At 35.3% G+C, this 21562-nt stretch overlaps 2 protein-coding genes and 1 long non-coding RNA gene across 4 annotated transcripts; 2 read left to right on the top strand and 1 right to left on the bottom strand.

Moving 5' to 3' along the window:
• The first annotated feature begins 3921 nt into the window (after positions 1–3921).
• LOC124294517 lies at positions 3922–5084 on the top strand. 2 transcript variants are annotated; one of them, XR_006904396.1, is made up of 3 exons: positions 3922–4321; positions 4434–4633; positions 5004–5084. It is a non-coding gene; the product is annotated as an uncharacterized LOC124294517 (long non-coding RNA). The 2 variants fall into 2 exon arrangements; XR_006904397.1 differs by having other exon boundaries at positions 4309–4343.
• Positions 5085–13034: 7950 nt separating this feature from the next.
• On the bottom strand, positions 13035–19483 carry LOC107223618. Its single transcript, XM_015663353.2, has 4 exons — positions 19424–19483; positions 18591–19001; positions 18355–18495; positions 13035–15028 (listed from the first exon to the last, which is right to left on the bottom strand). Exons 2-4 carry the CDS (start codon positions 18972–18974, stop codon positions 14732–14734), a joined length of 822 nt encoding a protein of 273 aa, XP_015518839.1. The 5' UTR covers positions 18975–19001; positions 19424–19483; the 3' UTR covers positions 13035–14731.
• A 26-nt stretch (positions 19484–19509) lies between these two features.
• On the top strand, positions 19510–21160 carry LOC107223616 (protein ALP1-like). The gene is made up of 2 exons (XM_015663351.2): positions 19510–19799; positions 19902–21160. The coding sequence occupies exons 1-2, from the start codon at positions 19603–19605 to the stop codon at positions 20977–20979; spliced, it is 1275 nt and encodes a 424-aa protein (XP_015518837.2). The 5' UTR covers positions 19510–19602; the 3' UTR covers positions 20980–21160.
• Positions 21161–21562: the final 402 nt, after the last annotated feature.

Raw genomic sequence — 21562 nt, 5'->3', positions numbered from 1 at the left:
TTAGAAAGGCTTGGTCAGTACGATTTTGACATTCGTCAACGAGCAGGAATTCATCATGAAAATGCCGATGCTCTCTCTCGGAGACCCTGTGAGGAAATGCCAGAGTGTAAACAGTGTGCACGATTAGAGAAAAACCGTGACCCCTCTCTTATAATACGGAAGATTTCTCTCAAAAATAACCAGGAGGAATGGAAAAAATCGCAACAAGAGGACGACACTTTGACTCAAGTGAAGTCTTGGAAAGAAGCGGAAACTCGCGCGGACTGGCAGGATATATCTTTAGCCGAGCCAGATTTGAAAATTTATTGGGTTCAATGGGACTCTATCCTTTTAATTGATGGAATTTTATAACGAAAATAGGAATCTGCAGACTTGAAAGAAATCAGGTGGCAACTTTTGGTTCCCAGGACACGAGTTCCGGAGATTCTTGCTCTTTATCATGATTCTCCTGCAGACGGACACTTCGCTTCAAATAAAACTCTGGGCAGAATTCGCAACTTCTACTTTTGGCCCCGTTGCCGGATGGACGTTGAAGATTGGTGTCGAAGATGTCGAATCTGCACGGCAAAGAATGGACCTCGAGCGAAAGGACAAAGCTCTCTTCAAATTTACAACGTGGGAGCTCCATTTGAAAGGATAGCGATGGACATTCTCGGACCTCTCCCGATAACCCATTCTGGAAATAAATATGCTTGTTTATTTCTGATTATTTTACTAAATGGCCTGAAGTAGTCCCTCTCGCTAATCAAGAAGCCTCCACTGTAGCACAGGCATTCGTTAAAGAGTTTATTCGTAGACACCGAGTTCCTCTAGAACTTCATACTGATAAAGGCCGAAATTTTAAGTCGACCTTAATGAAAGAGGTTACTCAGATTTTAGGGGTTAGAAAAACTCGTACGACTCCTTTGCATCTGCAATCTGACGGCATGATAGAGCGTCTGAATCGAACCTTGCTACAGTATTTGTCGTCCTTCGTAGAGCAGAACCAGAGAGACTGGGACTCCTGGATCCCTTTCTTTCTCTTATCTTACAGATCTGCGATTCATGAGACGACGAAGCAGACGCCGGCCCTCATGCTTACTGGAAGAAATCTTCGACTTCCATCAGATTTAGAGAAAGGCCCTGTTCCTGTGCAAAGACAGCATCAAACAGATTATGCCTTTTTATTACAACAACGTTTAGAAGAAATTCATCACTTTGCTAGGCGTAGAATTTCTATGGCTTGAGACAAATTAAAAACTCGTTATGATATTTGAGCCAGAGATTTAAAATTTAATCCTGGAGATTCTGTCTGGCTTTTTCAACCCCGAAGACAGAAAGGGCGATGTCCAAAACTACAAAGAAATTGGGAAGGCCCTCACTTAGTGGTTAACCGGATAAATGATGTTGTTTATAGAATCCGAAGATCTCCTCATTCGCGTTAAAAAGTGGTTCACTTGGATCGTCTTGCTCTATTTGAAGATCAACCTGGAACAGTCTCTTCAAGACCAGGAACATCCTTCGAGGTTAGATCTTCAAACATACACCCTTGACGACTGTGATCGACTTGACCTTCTTTACAATCGGTCATCGATTGGGAGAAGAATCTGCCTTTTGGAATTTATTTGAGTAAAACTCGACGGCTTAGGATCATTATTGAAGGAAATATCGGATGCGGAAAAACAACTTTCACCAAGAGGTTTTTAGCAGATCGCCAGGTCTGTACACTTTTAGAACCTCTTGAGGAATATCGAGACGTAGCTGGAATTAATCTCTTAGATTTGATGTATCAGGACCCAGATCGTTATTGCTATCATTTTCAGCATTTCGCTCAAATGGTTATGTTAGATAGACATCTTCAGACGACTTTATTGCCTGTAAAGGTGATGGAAAGATCGATATTCAGTAGCAATTGTTTCGTAGAAGCTCGTCGAAGGTTAGGTAATTTTCGCGACTTCGAATCTCATTTATTGATGAAAAATTTCGATCTTCTCATTCGCTCGTCTGACCTCAGAGTAGATTTGATTGTTTATTTGCGAGTTTCCCCAGAAACTTCTTTTGCTCGAGTAAGTTCCCGTTCTCGTGAGGAGGAATCGAGCATTTCTTTAGAGCTACTCAGAACTATTCATGAGGTTCATGAAGATTGGCTAGTAAAATAAACCTTTTCTTGTTTATCGGCTCCTGTCTTGTTTATAAATGCGGAAGCTACGGCCGATCAAGTTTTTGGGGATTTTTGTACTTCTATGACGTGCGGGGGTTAATTCAGACTTGAATAATAAAGAAATATTCTTAATTAAGAGAAAGACGAAAAGCAAAATTTAATTTTCTTTATTAGAACATGATAGAAGAAAGGAGCGAATGATGAAAATGGGAGATGATATATAAAAGAAGTCAAGTTTCAAAAATTTGCTCTGCTATAATTTTAAGGGCAGACTTAACTTCCTCACAATCTTTACAACCTTCAGTAGATCTTGATAAAAACAATTTCTTCTTACATTCACGCCAGGCTTTACTTTCTCCCGCGAAGGTCGAATGAGTTTTTTTACGTTCGAGGAAATTCTTCATGCCCGCGCTAAAATAAATCAGACACGGGGAACTTATATATTTTTAACTAAAAATTCTCGTGAGAACTTACCGAGTAATCCAACAATTTAAACACACTAGCCCCATTTTGTGCTTTTCTCGGATGGTTTCACCTCGACCACATTTTTGAGTTCTCCATTGTTCTTCAAAATGAATTTTAAACTCCTGCTGCGTCATGCTTTTGGTATTCTCCCACGAACAGTTTGAAACAATTATACCCGCATTAATGACGGCGGAAACGGAGGGTGTTTTTACGATAGACATCTTGTTCAACTGACTAGGACGAAGGGTTTTCTTATAATGATTTGTTATTTCTGAGTTGCTAAGCAATTTGAAATTTGTTTTCTTCGGTTGTTTCTTTCTAGAAACTTCTTCTCTGGAATCGAGTTCTGTGTCGAATAGGCTTTGGTTTCTTTTGAAATGTGAATAGAGCCACGATTATTTTTCGAGGTCGATGAGCGATTGCTTGATTTTCACATTTTATTAACCTTAAGTGTCAGTTTTTGTGAGCACTTTTTCAGGTTATTTGACACAGCCTTTTCCTTCCAATCTTCCCCGATTCCTGAGGATGACTGGTGGCCTTATTTTGAAGAAATACACGGAAATGATTCCGATAAGATCGTTTCTTTTCTTTTGAATACATATTCAATTTATTTTATTCGTGCATTTTCCCAAATTCACTTAGTGAATTTGAATTATTATACCACCACTCACATTTGTCCTCTCAAACTCTAGGGTGTGCTGTTTCTAAAGAAGACTAGGATCAGTCACCCATCTATTTCCCTGTTTCCTGTATGAATTTTCAAAAAAAAAAAAGGAATCTGCCTTTGTCCTATTTGGTCCTAGAATTTTCGGTTCCCGCCTCGATGTTTTCACCCGAACCTGTTTCGTTTGGACAATCCTTCATGAAGAGGATTGGATTTCTTTCCGACATCGATCTGGACCGTTGCTGATAACTTCGAATTCATGAAGCTACATAACACTTAATAACACTTACCTTTATAAAACAAGGCACATAAATTTTTGATATTATTTAACGCTCAACTATCTGCTCAAGGTTTTCTGTGGTTTACCTTGAGACTGTGGGCAAATGCCAGATAGTAAAAAAAGGGAGTCTTTAAATTTTTAGAGCCACAGCTCCAACTCACCTTTGAGCACTGACTGCTAGATCACTTTTATAATTGTTTTATCTTTCCCGAGTCGGGACGACTCTTTTCCTCGGGGGGGAGTAGTGTAACAAAGGGTGAAATCACCCGCCTTACCACCTTTTAATGATCTAGTAGTCATCATAGATAAAAGACGTTTATAAACCTCTTATGTCTTTCAAAAGAATAAGGTTGCTGCGTCAACCAACATTATTGTAAAAACAGTCTTGTTTCATACTTAAAACGAGAAACACATATTTCGCAATTAAGGGGTATGGCCACTGTGAATTTTTTGAAAAATCGATTTTTTTTTGATTGGCTTAAAAAATAGTTTAAACCCTCTAGAATAAGGAAAAGAAGGTCCCGTGCGAGAAAAATTTTTTTTTGGCCCCCAAATCATCTTCAAGCGGAAAAACTGTCCTAGATATCGCGATGGATATCGCTGTTTGCACATTCAATGGCGGCCTTACCAACGTCTTGCAAATATTTAAGATATACATACAAGATATTCACATACAATAGCACAAGAAAACAAATTTGAACTAACTGGTGATGAAAGGAATTAACGACATCAGAGTCAGGGCGGCTAGGTGGTCTAGTGGAGTAAGGCTCCGGTAAAGCATCGCTAGATACCAGGTTCGATTCCTGGCTCCGTCGTTAATTTTTCGAATTTACCAATTTTTCGAATTTACCAATTTTTCAAATTTATATCTTCAAATATTCAAGATGTTGGAGGTGGAAATTGGTGTACAGTTATATAATTTCTGCATCGAAGCCGACGCCAAACGCATTACGCACGCGGAGACATCTCTGAGCGACGCGGAAAAAAGTGCGCGCGCGCTCCAAAAATCCACCAGGAAAGACGAAGAAGACGAAAATTTGGCCATCGAAGGACAAATGTATGGTGCTGGGATTGCAGACTAACGGTAAAATTTTTTTTACCTTCTTTTTTTTATTTTTTCCAATAAAAAAACTATTCGCAAAACTTTAAACGCGTTTTTCTCGAAACACGGTTTTTCAATATGGCACGCAGCATCAATCGAACAATTTTAATTTTTTTTACTTGAAATTTTGACCAGATGTGAACATTAACATTATCTCGAGAATGTCGATCGGGATTTTCAATAACTTTATTTATTGATTTTTTATTAACAAAAAACTAGCCGTTTTTTCGTCAAAAATCAATTTTTTTTTTCAAACGCACGCCAAATCCACAAAAATTGATAATTTTTAAAATCCGATCGACATTCTCTAGCTATAACCCTCTAGATTGATGGTTTTTTTTTTTTGTTCTAGATTCAAAAGTGCACCAGTGGTGCTGCGTGCCGCGGAGCCCTGCAAGCAAACATGCCCCGGGAAGATAGCTGTGGAGCCGCCATTTTGTTTTTTTTTTTGCTGTAAAAAAATTTGATAATAAAGTTTAATGCATGCCCGATAACACCCTTAAAAGTTTTTTTTCAATTACTTTCAATTTTGGAAGCAAAAAATTCGTGAAAAAACCTTTTTTTTTGGACCGTTACAGTGGCGTTACCCCTTAAAGCTTTTTCACAACATTTTATTCACGCTTTTGATTTTGACTTGATAATCAAACTCGCGGATCCATATTTATTTCCGTAACGTCAAAGAACGTTATAATATATTAGTGATTTTCGAGAACAGGCATGCTAATTCCATCGAAGAATTGTTACATTTGTTTGAATATAATATTCGGCAAAATCGGATTTGAAGTCTTCCATTATTCTGAAAAGTTATTGTAAGTAATAGAAGTAGATAAGGCTTCTAAGGTATAGAAGGGTGTCGGTGTTACTTACCAAACCCGCTAATTATTATATACCGCAAGATAATGTGTAAAAAAATCTTCTTAATGCAGTCTTTGTTTCCTTGCATAATAACATCATAGTGTTAATCATCTGAACAACGCTAATACTTCTCAAAAAATTTATCAATTAGGACTAATTTTCGAGAGAATCGATCACCATGAAAACGGTTGCCGCAGAAACCACCCTCACGTGAGAATCTATGCAGACAGTAGCAGCAGCGCGAAAGTGACAGGTATTAATCTAAGTACAATAGAAAGATGAGCACGCAACGTTTAAAACTGCAAACTTTATCCACTATTAGTCTTAAAATTAAAGGTAGACTAGACGTGAAATTTCACTTCCTGCTGTCATCGCTGCAGATACATTTATTACATGTGGCAGCAATTTAATTGATATCGTATGAATAAAAACAGTTTTTTCCGTATATTGTGTGTTCACGTAGTTATAGTATTTACAGCAATAAATATTATGTACAATATCGTTAAAAGTTACGTGGCTATACGTCTACATTTTTTTTACTATCCGTTAAAATGCGTCAAACCCAATTTGTCTGTTCCAACTTATTCATTACCTAACGTGTATAAAAAATGATTTTTTTCAACACATGCATGAAATAGGTCCTTTCTTGCATGTAAAGTGGATGGAAAATCGCTCATTTCGATCGTAGACATCATTACAATGAGCAATTTTCGATCCACTTTTCCCCACAATTTTTCAAAATGCAATTTCTAGCTAGGGTCAGATGATGGTGTACAAGTCAGAGTCAAGGGTGACTAAGTGCTCGAGAGGAGGTAAAGTGTAACTTCATATGGCCCTCGCTAGAAATCCCCCCCCGCCCTCCCTTTGTTATACAATGTACAGATATCTTCAGTCAACAAATGTACACGCAACTTTAGGTTTGGATTGTGTCAAACATAATTCACTTGTTAACATAAATGTAACACTTTGTATACTACGGCTCTTTCAAGGTAGCGTTTATAAATACGTAATACAATTTTCAACCAAATCCGCTCCCACTCTTTTTTTTCTCCTTCACATGACGTACCCAGTGTTGGGTAATTTTGTTGACAAATTTATCGATCTTATCTTGAATATCTATCAACTTTGTCGGTATTAAAGGTCAAAAAAAGGGAGAAAGTCAAGTGTTTTACCTTTCGGCCTTTAGGGGGGCCTCCCTCAGAAAAATTAGAAAATATTTGGGTACGTCCAAAACTTTTCGACCGCAGCCTGCGGGCTTGGGTCAGCGATTCGGCTGCTGATTTTTCAAGAAAGTAGATTATGAAAAAAGACGATTCTCCAAATTTGAGCTTAATATAAGAAAATCTGGTGACTATAGAAATTTTTGAAGTTTTTAATAATTCAATTTTTTAGTTATTTTCACGATTTTTTCATGGGAGCTCTATGGGACTTAAAGACTCAAATCAAACGGCATTCCCTTTCTCTAACCTTGTATTTTGAGGAAAAAAATAGTTTTTTACTCCAACGTAATATCCAGTTTAATTAGGACCCTTTTCATGAACTACTATTTGAGCAAAATTTCGCATAACTTTGAAACGCTGCCAAGTATTGGACGTACCCAAAATATTTATTTCCAATTCAGGGTTCGTACGCTTTTTGGAACCTGGAATTCCCTGACTTTTCCAGGTGTTCCAACCTGAAAATAGGATTTTTTTTCAGTAACCTTCCAAGAAATATGCCGCTGATTAATGACAATTTTTTTGTATATTAATACTAATACCTTCAATATTACCTAGTAATTAATTTACTGTCTGACTACTAATTTACAAACAACAGCCAGCGATTTTCAGTAAGAAAAAAAACGAAAGGAAGTTTGATATCAAGTAATGTACGTATAAGAACGAGTTTATTTCTCCAAGAAACTCAAAATTCCAGTTTTACTTGCGAAATTCCCTGACTTTTCCCCGCTGTAAGAAACTCCCTGAGAGTTTTCCCAGTTTTCCAGGTTTTCTCTGTGCGTACGAACCCTGCAATTGTCATGACATTTAGAAATTATCGTAACAAAAAAATAAAAATTCACAAATCGAAGCCTAACATAAAAAACAATATAACTGTATAGATAATTAAAGTTACATTTATATATGTAAGCTAAGAAGGTTTAAAAACTATGAAACCTGAAGACGTAATTACAGAGCCGAAAGGTAAAAAAATTGACTTTCTCCCCTTTCTTTTACAATCAAATACAATTTTACAATTGCAATCCCGAATCCCGGGCCATTTGTGTCCGGCTCGTTTTTTACTAATGTAATCTATGATAAAAATTTATATACTACCTTTGAACCTGTCACTATAATGCTATGAACAAACATCCTCATAAACGTTTTTGGAGTGTCGGTGACTAACCGCGTGGAAGATATTTCTCGACCTATTCGAACAAATCAAATCGGCTCGGAGAAAAATAATCCAGATTTCGGGGTTAAGGAATAAGTGACGATTTCTTTTCTAATCGCAAATTACAATTTGTATCAAAGGACGAATACATACGTATTTGAGCCACCGATTTATGTTCGATACACTTGTATATTCGGTATTCATCGATACATGATTTTTGAATGTTGTCATGAATTACGACCAAATCAGTAATTATATACGTTTGAGAATTGTACGATATATATGTATAGCTAAAAAAAACAGTGTCACATTTGTAAATTAAATTTAATCGGAAAGTAAATACGAATCACAATTGTACTTTGTAATTAGAAGAAATCCCGATACGATCTTTGCAATTGAAAATAATTACACAAAATTTATATGCCAATTGTAACTTTTATTTGCAATTAGAGAAAACTTTGATCCTAATTACCGTTGTTACTTGTAATTAGAACAAAGAATAGAACATAAACATGTCAACAAGCAACTGAAACTGTCCTGGACGAACTCCCCTCCCCCATACAGATCGTGTTAGATTAATCTTACGAATACGTGGCTATCATTTTCTTATAATGCATTCATATAGAACAGAGAAGAAAACTTAAACATCGTGTCGGTCCATAATAAATGTGAAAGTGTTGGCCTACGATGAAGTGTACACACAAACGTTTGACCAATCGCAAGCTCGAGCTTTGGAAGTTAGAATGTCAAACGGGAGCGCTAACACACGCGTTTGCAATTTCAGATATAGCGACCTATAGAAATCCACTCTTGAACTCTACGGGAAAGGAAACGTTTCATTGTAGACCGACTTTAAACTTTAAGACCATATTTTATAATTAAATACAGTCTGGTCTAATCGGTAGATTTTCTGCCACGAGATGTCGGAGCACCACATTCTCATTCCCAAGAGAGATGTGACAGGTGTAAATTACAAAGTTTTGCGTAGTGTTTGTCTTTCGCAATATTTTGACACTGTGAAAACGAGTCTACTGGATGCAGAAGGCATGGGTAACCTCCCGTTTCTAAAGAAGAAAGCGAGGATCAAATGTTTTTAAGTCTAAATCATATATTCGGAATTTTGGGATAATTTGATGAGTATAAACGTTGGTGTTCACTCTTGGGTAATTCTTTATCGAAACGACAAGTAAGTTGATTGAAAATATATGGAAATAGTATCTGATGAAACTCGAAATAAACTATACACATTGATCGAATAGAACTACTATAATCCTAGGTTCTAAAAAGGTAAGGCTTTTAACTGCGCTTCAAAGGTCACAAAATAATTTTGACACTGCCTAAAGTGCCCACACCTGGTTAATTCCCCTGTGAGTTATCACTTCAAGTTTATTTTTAACTCAATTGTGTATTGAATTAGTCATTACTTTACTTTAATTACGCATTCTAAGAATTAATAATGGGAATTTCAATTTATTTTAATATCATATTGCAAAAGTAATCACTACATAAATTTATTATTACTTCATAGAAATTTGAAAATGTAGTGAGCAATTACTTCAAAATTTCATTAGTATTATGATGTAGTAAAGTAAAAATCACGTGGTAATCAATTTTTCCCGCAGAACGGAATTTAGTATTGTTCCACATTTTAGTAAATCATGGCCACGGTAGGGTCTCAAAAACATGGTAAAAATTCAAAATTTCAGCTGAAGGGTGGTAAAAATCATATCTAACATTAATGTACTTTTTTCAACAATAATATTGTACAGAGTAAATCAAACAAGACGGAACCCCTACAAATAGTAAATCTTTCACGAGAATAATAAGAATGAGAGGTTTTCATTTAAAAACCATAGGTTTTAGCCATTAAATAGGCTGGGACCCGATATCTCATTTTTTCACCCGATTTTTCGTAAGAAATTCGAAATATTTTGACTCGAGCAATTTTTCGTGAAACGTTTTCGATCCAAGGTATTCAGACGATCTTTTTGACAAACCCTTTTAATTATACATATAGTTAACGTTCTCTTAGGGGGATTATTTTATTGTGGTCGTCTCTACCTCACCTATCAATTCTTTATATTCAAACAGCTTCTGATGATCAGATCTTTCGGAATGGGCTGCAGCGTACGCAATTATATATCAGCTAACCCTAAACTACTGGCATAGATAGTTAAATGTCAAGAAATCACGTTCTGTAAATTCGTAGATTAAAAAGCCTGGTCTGAATCAGGATTTTTTGATCGGTATGCAGTCACCAGTTTCATTAACCTCACCAGGAGGATAAAAAAAATTTGTGTCTAACACTTCATGATTTTTCACTTTATTTCATCCACTTTAACTCAATCATAAAAGTTTGTTTTTCTCTCCTAAACCGATCCACCTCCATGTGGATACTATTATTTGTGCTAATCTCATCGCGAAGAAATATAAATATGCCAACTTAGACTGGAAACGCGCAGTCATCGCTTTTCTTTCGCTTAGCCGGTTGAGGGGTAGACATAAATTGTGTTGGTGAAAGCAAAACATTGTAATTTCTTTTGAAAGTACTAAATTCACGCAAATATTTACCGTTTCGTTTGTTAAAATGCGTGTAATTTAAATATGTTGTTCCAACGATACGTGATTGGTTTTTTTTAAAGTACCCGACACTCAATGTTAGGTTGTATATGGAATAGAATTAAATTATGTCATAAATACAGTTGATATAGCTGCCCATCTAGGTTATACTAGGTAATGTATAAGTTGTTCCATATGTGTTTTTATAAATATATTTGTAGTAATTTGTGTGAAATTGATTTAATTGAAAAATGATGAGCGTAAAATTGGTAACGTCAAGATAACGAATTATTTTTTAAATAACAATTAGTTGACAAATTTGGAAAGGTCAGAGATGCACTTAGCTGTGGCGTATGGGTTGATAGACTACTGCTATCAGGATGTGACCTTGGACTAAATCTAACGTGAATTTTTTACTAGTTCCCTCCGCTTTTATAAGAGTTCAAGAGTCCTAACGATCTGTTCTACATATAACGTTTGTACGAAAATTGAGGGAAAAAGGCATAATTTTTTTGATTTTTTTTTGATAATATCTTCGTTTCTATTGATTTTATAACTAAGAAGGTTATGTAAATACAGAAAAATAAGAAAATTTTCTCACGAAAAAGATTGTTTACAGTTTTTTCACAGAAGCAATAATTTCTACGAAAACTTGGAATGAAAGTCAGTACTCAAGCAAACACTACTATTGTACTTCATCCCACAGTCAGACGGGGGTTCAAAGATGAAAAATACATAAAATAGAAGTTACAATTTCGAAGGTACGGCAGGAATAGACTGAATAAATGCAATGTTTTTAGAAGAAACCTTGAAGTGAGTAGCTAAGCTCTTCTCTTTCTTTTCGTAGCCAAACCGGATAATATGCCAGTTTTGGTGAGCTCTCAGTCGATGACGAACGTATTTTCCAATACGTAAATAAGATTCAGTGTAACATGAGAAACAAGTTGTGTTAAAAATGAACAGTTTGAATTTTTGCAACGAACTGCTTGGAAATGAAAACTCTGTGACGGTTGAGCGTGGATTCCTGAAGTTAATTGAAGTTAATGCTGGGTGAGAGGATGGAAAATGGATTTCTTTCGTCCTGTTACTTCAATTCCAGTGCATATAGAATACCGTAAAAATTATAGATGAGATTCCCGCGTTAAAGCTTTCAAACGGCAAAGTTCTTCGAACAATGCCGCCAACTCCTTGGCGCATAGCCCGCCAAAAAGCGGACTGCGGTCAAACAAACTAGCTTTCAATTTAAAACAGTCTTGTTTTATTTATGGAGATAATGCGGATGAGAAAATAGAAAACAGGAAGCGCAAGGGCTTCAAAAGAAAATCAAACACGTTGCCACAATCATCTTGAAAGAAAATATCGTGAAAATGGCAAAGAAAAGAAGTGACTGGAAGTGACCAACTGGCAAAAGCTGTTGACTCTTAACTGGACTTATGGGGTACCAAACGCCTCACTTGTGAAGACACAAAAAATTTCAAATAGTAAAAACTAATGTATTTTTTCGATTTTTTTGGAGTTGTCAATTGATTTTCCATGTTTATTATTATTTTTTTTCACGTTTAGTATATGAGGTATTTCATGCCAACTGAGAGGACATTTTCCCTGACCCCTGCTAATTTGCTTCATTATTTTTTATATGATTTTAAAACCTAAAAAAAGCACTCACAATTCTTTTCAGATTTTTCGTCCCAACCATTCTTTTTTAAAAAATGTTACAAACCTTTTTGTGATCCTAAAAAAAAAACGCCACTTTTTATTTTTTTACAAAAATTCACATAATTTTTGGGTCCCAAAACAAACATTTTGAGCCATAGTTCAGAGTGGAGAATTGATTTTTTGTATTTTTTAAATATTTTTTTAGGGGAGTAACTTTTCTTATTTTGTATGTACTATCTAGTAATAATTCCTAACGGCTCGGCATTTGCCAAACTAATGGATTTTTTCAATTTAACAATTATTTATAATCGAAATAGTTAGAATGCTCAATTTTTCTTTTAATTTTTCTAGAATCGGCTTGGACGATAAACGTCTTAAGGAGGTTGGCTCGCCTTGTCAAAATGATAAGAATGAGTTAAAATTTCTCAGGAATATACGTCCATAGGGATTACGCATCTGTGAAAAATTTCAAGTCGATCGTCTGCATGGTTGTCCTGCAATTAATTATTGAAATCTTACTCGTATACATGGGCGACGATAGCAAAATCATACGATATTTCATGAAATACTTCATAACTACGTAAAAAATGGTAAGAATGTACTGAAAATGGTTCGACGTTTATCGTCCAAGCCAATTCCAGAAAAATTAAAAGAAAAATTGAGCATTCTAACTATTTCGATTATAAATAATTGTTAAATTGAAAAAATCCATTAGTTTGGCAAATGCCGAGCCATTAGGAATTATTACTAGATAGTACATACAAAATAAGAAATATTATTCCCCTAAAAAAATATTTAAAAAATACAAAAAATCAATTCTCCACTCTGAACTATGGCTCAAAATGTTTGTTTTGGGACCCAGAAATTATGTGAATTTTTGTAAAAAATAAAATAAAAAAATAGCGTTTTTTTTAGGACCATAAAAGGGTTTGTAACATTTTTGAAAAAAGAATGGTTGGGACGAAAAATCTGAAAAAAATGGTAAGTGCTTTTTTTAGGTTGTAAAATCATATAAAAAATAATGAAGCAAATTAGCGGAGGTCAGGGAAAATGTCCTCTCAGTTGGTATGGAATACCTCATATACATAAATTGGAAAACAAACTACCTAATCATTTTTGCAAATTAAAATAACCAGTACTTTTCGCGATATGAATTTTAGTGGTTAGGGTATGAGACGTCCAGTATACCAGTATTACCAGTTATATTATGCTGGAGGACGGTGCCAGCTAAGTGTTAAACAACGCATTACTTATGAATCTGTTTCAGTTGAAGCTGAAGCCAAATACCACGATGTTTGCTTTGTTAACTGTCATGCTTTAACTATAAGAAACAGAAAAGGTCACCTTCTGGATGCTCAAATTGTTGTAACGATGAAACTCATTTATTCTTACATAAAAAATAATGACAACTGCCACTTTATATTGAAGAAATTGAAAGAATTATTGGAACATTATAAGTCAGCCGAAAAAACAATGAAGAAAACACTTGAAGAAAGATACGGGGATAGAGTCGCTTTTTCCAATAACATTGGAAAATTAACCATTGTTTGTTTATGAGACGTAGACTACGATTTGAACAAAAAATGGTGTGAAATTTGAAAACAGGATTTCCAGGAAGACCAGTTTAGAGTTCCAGCAGCATCTATAGCAATTATTTAATGCAATATTTGTTCAGTAGCCTGCAAAACTGAATGTTATCCTCAAAGCTATAATATGTTTGATGACATCAATGGTTTCATTCCTAAAGCTTTTTTTTCGGTTGAGAAAATTATTTTGAAGGATAAAAAAGGAAAACGAGAGCTGAATGAAACAAAAAATGACCTTGAGTTGTCGTGTTCTCAAATGTGTAAACAATCCGCATTTAGCAGCAGAAAAAGTATAACCTTTAATTATAATAAAATGTATACATTCTGACAGCTGCTTTTTCGAAAAAATTAAGGTTTTTGTCATAATGCATTTCAACACTTTTTTTTTATATACAACTTATATGCATTCAATATGTCTCTCGTTCAAAATATAACTCACAGGTTCTTTTTGTATAATAAAACAGTAGTATTTGCTTGTGTTGTGACTTTAATACTGAGTTTTTGTAGATATTATTGCTTCTATGAAAAAAACTATACACAATCTTCAACATTTGAAATTTGCTCAACTTATCATTTTTAACCTTTGTAGTTGTAAAATCCTTATCCAAACTTAACTAATCTGAGCACTGTCAAAAGTACTGTCTATAACAGATCGCTGGAAACTTTTCACAGCATATTATGAATGATAAAAGGTAGGTGTACTAGAAAATTTAGCTCACTTGGAGTTATTCCGACGTCACATCAATTTTTCAGCTAGTAATAATACTATAAATGAAGCGAAGCATACTCACTTTGCAATCGCAATACCTGCAAATTTCCAATTAATAAGGTTGCGAAAGGTTGGTACCTTGCTTCATTGATTCGTTGCATTGACGCTACAAATTTCAACTTTGTGAAACTCTTACAGTTTCATGGGTAGATGAGTGCAGTGCTTGTGGATTCTGTTTTCAAAACATTGAATTCAGCACATACGTTGTCCATCCCCCAAAAATGAATGTGTCCTTTCTTTCACATTATACACCAAGTGGATGATATTACTATGTACAGTTTCTTTTTATATATGTATACTTGAATCTCTGTGGAGATTACCAAGTTGTGCTTCGAATAAAATATCATTCAACAGTTTTTCACTAATTATCCTTTGATCAAGTCGCATGTTGCGTAATTTGGCCGCAATATTACGACCAATGGCGTCATACTCATCTTCGACCACAAATGAGTTATTATGTGACAACTTCAATATTTCACCAGTGTCATTTGGCTCTTCCGATCTCCGCCTGCGAGGTATTGGAGATTCAGACCATTCGATCGGCTGATCACAAGCTTCGTCTGATCCGGGTGGGTATTTCTCCTTTGAGAAAACAATAAATTAATTATTAATTGTTCAAAGTAAGGAAGGAAAAGTTCAAATTATATGAGTCATCTTTAGTGTAGCCAAAAAAATCGAAGTCTGAAATACTTCAAGTCTTGAGAACTTTTTTAGAACCAGAGATAATTTTGTTTCAATATTTTCCATTTTGATTCAAATTAATAATACCAATTAAACCCGACTGTAAAGAATTCCAATACTGTAACATTATAAAGGATTTTCGAAACTTAATCTTAAAGGTCGAATGAATGGCTTATTTGAAATTCATAATCATACATAATGAACAATAATTATTACCGAATTATATAGAAAATTATTATTGACAAAGTAGAAAGGATATATCACGGAAGTACTTCATATTCAGTCAAGTAAATAATTGAGGTGATTTATTGATTAAATAGTAGCATCGATTTGTATTTGTTCGTAATCATTCAAACTATCATGCAGAATTTCATAAAATATTTGATCGAATCAAAAATAAGACTGTATAAAAAATTTTCATCATATGGTAACCAATGGCTGTAAGTAACAGTCGCACAAATTTCCAATGATTTAATTGGGCAATACTGAAGAAATTGTAGCCACAGCATTTGAAAGGTAGCTTTTCAGAAAATGATCTCGAAACCCTACCAGCAATATTTACAGATTTACTTCACCTTTATTATTGTTCTAGTTCTATTTTTTATATTCCAGAGCTCAATCACAAGTTGAATAAACCTCAAAAATTCCAATCAATGAAAATGAATTTATCAGGGTTGATTAATCTTCAAAATTTTAAACTTTATAAAAAAATGAATCCTTGGTTTCGTGTTTCCCTAAAACGTATAATTATGTCGGTAGAAGTTTACTGTCTTGAGGATCATAAAAAAAGTACTCTTTGAGCCACATCATTAAGACCAAAACTTCACCACTATTACATTACTACAGCAAGCTTAATTACAATCTTCGAATCAAAGATGATAGTTTTTATGCTCTGCATGTGCATTTCTTCAAGAACCACAAACCAGAATTTGAGAAATACAGCCCCTGCAGATGAAGATCACTATTAGGAACTTGTGAACAAAATGTGCAATGCTGAATTGATCAAAAATTTCAAAATGTTCTTCGTAGCATTGCTCGGACATTGGCTGAATACCTTTGCAACGTGGCCTTCTATTTGCCCAATTTTAAGAGATTGAAGTATCACTTGCATTTTTACCTCGTTCTTCTTTTTTTAGTAATATTATGAACGTAGATATGTTGTGCGTGATAAAAGTGTGATCTCATAATATAATATAGAATCAGTCTTCAAACGGTTAGGGCTGTTCAGGTAGAGTATGAATACACGAAAAAGTTGTATTGATTGACTATACGTACAAATGTGCAAATTTGTTTTTGAATCAAAACAATATTGGTTTTAGTAGAAAATCACTATTTCTAATTTCAACGAATCTTAGCATTTTCGAACCTCTAGAACCCGAAAAACAGGTTTTTAGAGAAATGTTGCTTTGTCTGTCAGTCTGTCCGTCTGTCTGGCAAACTCCCGCAATGATCTTGGGAACGGCTCGATGAAAAAATCTGAAACTTACAGGATCTTACAACCAAATAGTTGGCATGAAAAATTGCCATATCCTGTTTAATTTAAACTTGTGATTTTACCGAAAATGAATCTATTTTTCATGTTTCACCAACAAACCTATACTTTTTCTAAATAAACGGGTGTTTTTCCGAGATTACTTGTTTATTTAAATAATTTTTTTTTTTTCTCATACTATTGAAGATGTTGTTTTTCTTCTTTATCACTTGTTTTTTTTTTACCTTTTACTGATAACCCTGTACATTTTTCTTTTCGTTCAAAAATATCGCGAAAGTAACTGTTTTATACGGTTTTTTTTTCCGTTACGGCAAGTGGAAATGGATTTTATTCATCTGTAGGAACACGTCATTGAATCTGAAATAGTGGTACAGAACCCAAAAAATAAAGTTTCGACATTTCTGAGAGTTGCATAATTTTTAACAAAATGGTCAAATTATTTCTTCGTAGATGAATGTTGAATTTCCCCATCTGAAGGGAAATGTCGTTAGGTATTAAAAAATGTATAGATGGTGAAAAAAAGTGATATTTAAAATATGGACAATAGTTACGAAATTTTGCTCATTGATCTTCAAACTAATTTTTGGTAATCAAAGTTCTTGTCAAGGTTCCAAGTACTTTGTTTTTAAAAGAAAAATTGGATTCAAGATGAATCCATCGACCACCTTGTTTTTTGCTGATAAAAGATTTCAAGTCCAAGATAACATCGATTCAAAATTCTCAGATTTTATAAACTATCGAATTTGAACTCTTGACAACTCTGCAAAAGGACCAGAAAAATTGTGAAAAAAATCAGGGAAGGTTTTATACTCTAATATAGTACAAGAACAGCGCAGGAGGGGAACAATATCAAAGGCGACAAGGTTTGAAGGTGACCTAGGACACATGGAATGTCCTACTTTTACAAAGGAATGAGCATCCCAATGACAGTCAAATTGTCGTGAGTATCTGCGATTCACTCGCTGTTTGATATAATGATTTCGGTCTTGTTGCTACACAGGCACGTGAGGGTATGCAAAAAAAGTTTTTTTTTTCAAACGTGCCTCAAAATTTAGGTAGAGTATCTCGAATAGAATATCTTAGCCGAATATGAGCTCATAATATTGATATTTAGAGGCGCCTATTTTATTTTTTCTATTTTTCGTGTGATTAAAGCGTAAAAAAAACTCGGAAAATTGTTGAATTTTTTTTGCACGTAAACGGCTCTACTTATAAATATTTAAATACGGATTTGCAAAGGAAATTTCATGGTTTATAAAAAAGTACTGAGATATAATTTTCCCAAATCTAATCGATTAAGAGATATTCAAAATTACTTTATGTTTATAGGTATCTCTTATCGGTTAGAGGTAGGAAAACGTTATCTCAATACTTTTTTATAAACCGTGAAATTTCCTTTACAAATCTGTAATTTAGATATTTTAAGTTAAGCAGTTTATAGAAAAAGAAATTCAAAAATTTCGCTATTATTTTGTGTTATTTAAATGGAAAAAGGAAAAAATAAAATAGGCATTTCTGAATACCACTATTAAGAGCTCATATTTGGCTGAGATATTCTATTTGATATACTTTACCAAAATTTTGAGGCACGTGTGAAAAAAAAATTTGTTGGCCCACCCAACATGGTCTATATGTATACCGACTTTGGATTAAGTTGGAATATGAAAGATAATGCATTTAACAGAATTTCGAGGATCTACACATAAATGGAATACTAATGCCAGTAAAACCTTACACTTTTGTAACATTTCCTATATCCTCTCTTAGTTCTGACGATTTCTGGACAGGAGTCAGCAGTCATGTCTATATAAACAGTGGCAGGTTTCCTTTGATTAGATTTTGTTTTAATTTTTTCAATCAAAAACGGGTGTACTCTCTGAAAGAAGAGAACTGCTAGATTAATACTTCATAAATAAATGAAAAGGAATGGTCATACTTTAAACATAATAATGAATTATAAGTGTATCATACTTTGACGTGACTAAGAAAATTCCCAGTTGATTTCAGGTTCCCGTTGAGCAATTTCTGACACTGTAGACATCTGACTGTGACATTCGTCTCCTGAACTCTGATTACGGTGAAGAATTCTCCATCCAGGATTGCCGGAAGTCGTACCGGAGTAAGTGTTGCATTTGGCTGAGAGTTTGGTTGAATTTGTATTAACGGCAACGGTGTTGACTGATGCTGTGGATGCATACCATCGTGACTTTCTTGAGAGTCTATTTGCTGCTGCGGCTGCGACTGTTCTGTGACTGATTGAACCATTTCTGGTTGTTGGTTAGGAGCATCGATCATACAAGAATCAAAGCTTTCCATTTTAGTCTCGGTGTACCTCTGCGTAGAAAAATTGTCCATCGTGTAATGCAGATGAATGTAAGTGTTCTGGAGGATAAAACAAGTGCAGGACGTTGTATATTGAAAAGTTAAATTTTTTTTGAGAAGACGGCTTATTTATAATTTTAACCTGCACTACGATATCACAAAACAACGTTGTTCACTAGAAATACAGTAGAATACAATCATTTATCTATTGAAGTTTAGATAAGCAGGTAGATAAGGCTGTTCCAAACACATCGAGAATCTAAATCAGATGATAGATGAGACTACGACCATGGCACTGTTCATAGGGCTCTATAACTCTATGACTATGTACAACGAAGCGTGCGTTGGCGTGCGTTTTGAAACTGGCTGCCAACACCATCGGTGTTGATGGCCAACACTAAAGACTACCTAGGATAAAGGCAGAGCTAAAGCCCCCCGCACACGACGCTTGTTTTGCTGCTGGATTGCTTGCTAGATTTTACCGCTGGGTTCCAAGTTGGCTGTGGCGCTGGGTGCAACGATGGCGCCCTCGTTGGGTTGGCTTCACACCCTTCACACTGCTTCACACGATGCTTGTCGCTAGGCGTGCTGGCGTGCAGGGAGCCTAGAGGGAAAGTATGGGCGAATACGTAGTCCCAGCATTTCTAACCTCAACAGTACCATGGACGCTCGAGTGCAACAAACTATTGCGGCTGAAATAATTCGACGTAGGAAAGCAATTATCGTGTCAGCTGTAGTAACTGCTTTTAAACGTAGACATCTACTGAAACAACGAAAACGTAAATTGTGGAGTCGCGAGTGGCTGTTACGGCGTGATAGAGGACAGAATGTTCTAAATATGGTATTTCGTGAGCTCGGGTATGTAACCATATGATTTTCATTTTATTTATTATTACTTTTTTGGATTTTCAATTTTATACTTGACTTTTCAATGCATATTTATACTAAATTTTTGTTTAGCCCTGAAGATCCAGCCAGTTTCACCAATTATACTCGAATGATGGAAGATGACTGGAATGAGTTGTTGACACTTCTGACTCCGGCCATAAAAAAACAGGATACCGTTATGCGTCAAGCTATATCACCGAGGGACAGACTCACTGTGACTCTTCGATATTTAGCAACGGGCAATACCTTTCAAAATTTGAGCTACTCCACTCGCATAGCCGTGAACACAATTTCAAAAGTGATTGACGAAACTTTAAGAGCAATAGTAGAAGTACTCGACTCAAAAGTATGGAATTTACCATCATCGCCGGAGGAATGGCAGGTTATCGCTCACAAATTCGATACTTTATGGAATTTTCCTCATTGCATCGGTGCGCTGGATGGGAAACACATCAATTTTCGTCCCCCTCGAAGTGACGGATCGATTTACCGTAATTATAAGGGAAAAGACAGCATTGTGCTTCTGGGTCTTGTCGATGCTGAATACAGATTTTTGTTCGTTGACGTCGGAAGAAATGGACGTATGCACGATTCTGCTGTTTTGCGTGAGAGCCCATTATGGACTAAGATCAACGATGGAACGTTGAACTTACCTGCTCCATGTGAAATTCCAGGCTTTTGTTACAAATTACCGTACGTAATTGTCGGTGACGACGCATTTGCCTTGAAACCTAATTTGTTAAAGCCGTATCCGGATAGAAACTTGACGCTTGACAAGAGAATATTCAACTACAGATTGAGCCGTGCTCGCAGAACTGTTGAAAACGCTTTTGGCATACTGGCAAACAGATGGCGCGTTTTACTTTCTACGATATCTCTCTCCGTTCAAAAAGTAGAGAGAATAACTTACGCGTGTGTGCTTTTACATAATTATTTAATCAATAAATCTAACAATGATTCCAGTCAATGGTACGTACCGCATAATTACAGAATCTCAACCCGCGTTGATAGTAATTGTAATGCAGTACAATTATCCGAAGGGCAGAATGCCTCCCTATATCTGAGAAATAACCGAAGCAGTAACGAAGCTCTAGAGATACGAGATAAATTTTGTGAATACTTTAATACTACAGGCATAGTGCCATTTTAATATACCGCTATTGAACGAGGTAACTATTAGTCGTTGCTCTACGAGCAAGTTCATAGTATTTATTCATTTATTAATTTATTTACTAGCACTGCGGCCGCGGCTTGTATTTGTATTTGACAGTATTTGTACAATGTTTATACAGAAATAAATAAATGCCATTACTGGTTTTATATTATTCGAATTTTGTTTGTGTACGAAAGACTTTTGAAAATATCTCTTTGACTAAGCAGCATCGACAATTGAAAAAAGAATCCCTCCAAAATTACACAGATTCTCGAGTTTTTGGATATTCGCCGAGGACTTCTGGGAAATTTCGATAAATTCCGGAGAGTGTGAATGGCCAGAGTGTCGTTCGAAGTGCAAGCGACGAAGGGAACGATTATATTTTTTTACGACTTTTTCTCAACGATTATCGAAGCTGGTGTCAGAGAGAAAAGTTCGACCGAGAAAAATCCATAGTTCCTGAGAACTGTGAACTGTAGTTAATTTTTGTTCCTTCATCGATCTCGCCGCTTCGCGTTGACCTTAATTTTAGCAATTGGAGTAATTTTTAATGCTTACAATTATACATAAAGAATGACGT

Source organism: Neodiprion lecontei, chromosome 5 (genome assembly GCF_021901455.1).
Source record: "Neodiprion lecontei isolate iyNeoLeco1 chromosome 5, iyNeoLeco1.1, whole genome shotgun sequence".
Lineage (NCBI taxonomy): Eukaryota > Metazoa > Arthropoda > Insecta > Hymenoptera > Diprionidae > Neodiprion > Neodiprion lecontei.
The sequence above is the reverse complement of the archived record's forward strand: the minus strand, read 5'-3'. Positions and strand labels throughout refer to the sequence as shown.

Coding starts and splice junctions, on each gene's coding strand:
- LOC107223616 (XM_015663351.2), top strand. CDS start 19,603: ATGGACGCTCGAGTGCAACAAACTATTGCGGCTGAAATAATTCGACGT. Junction 19,800..19,901: donor ATGGTATTTCGTGAGCTCGG/GTATGTAACCAT, acceptor ATTTTTGTTTAG/CCCTGAAGATCCAGCCAGTT.
- LOC107223618 (XM_015663353.2), bottom strand. CDS start 18,974: ATGGACAATTTTTCTACGCAGAGGTACACCGAGACTAAAATGGAAAGC. Junction 18,496..18,590: donor ATTTTCTTAGTCACGTCAAA/GTATGATACACT, acceptor CTCTTCTTTCAG/AGAGTACACCCGTTTTTGAT. Junction 15,029..18,354: donor ATAGGAAATGTTACAAAAGT/GTAAGGTTTTAC, acceptor GTTTTCTCAAAG/GAGAAATACCCACCCGGATC.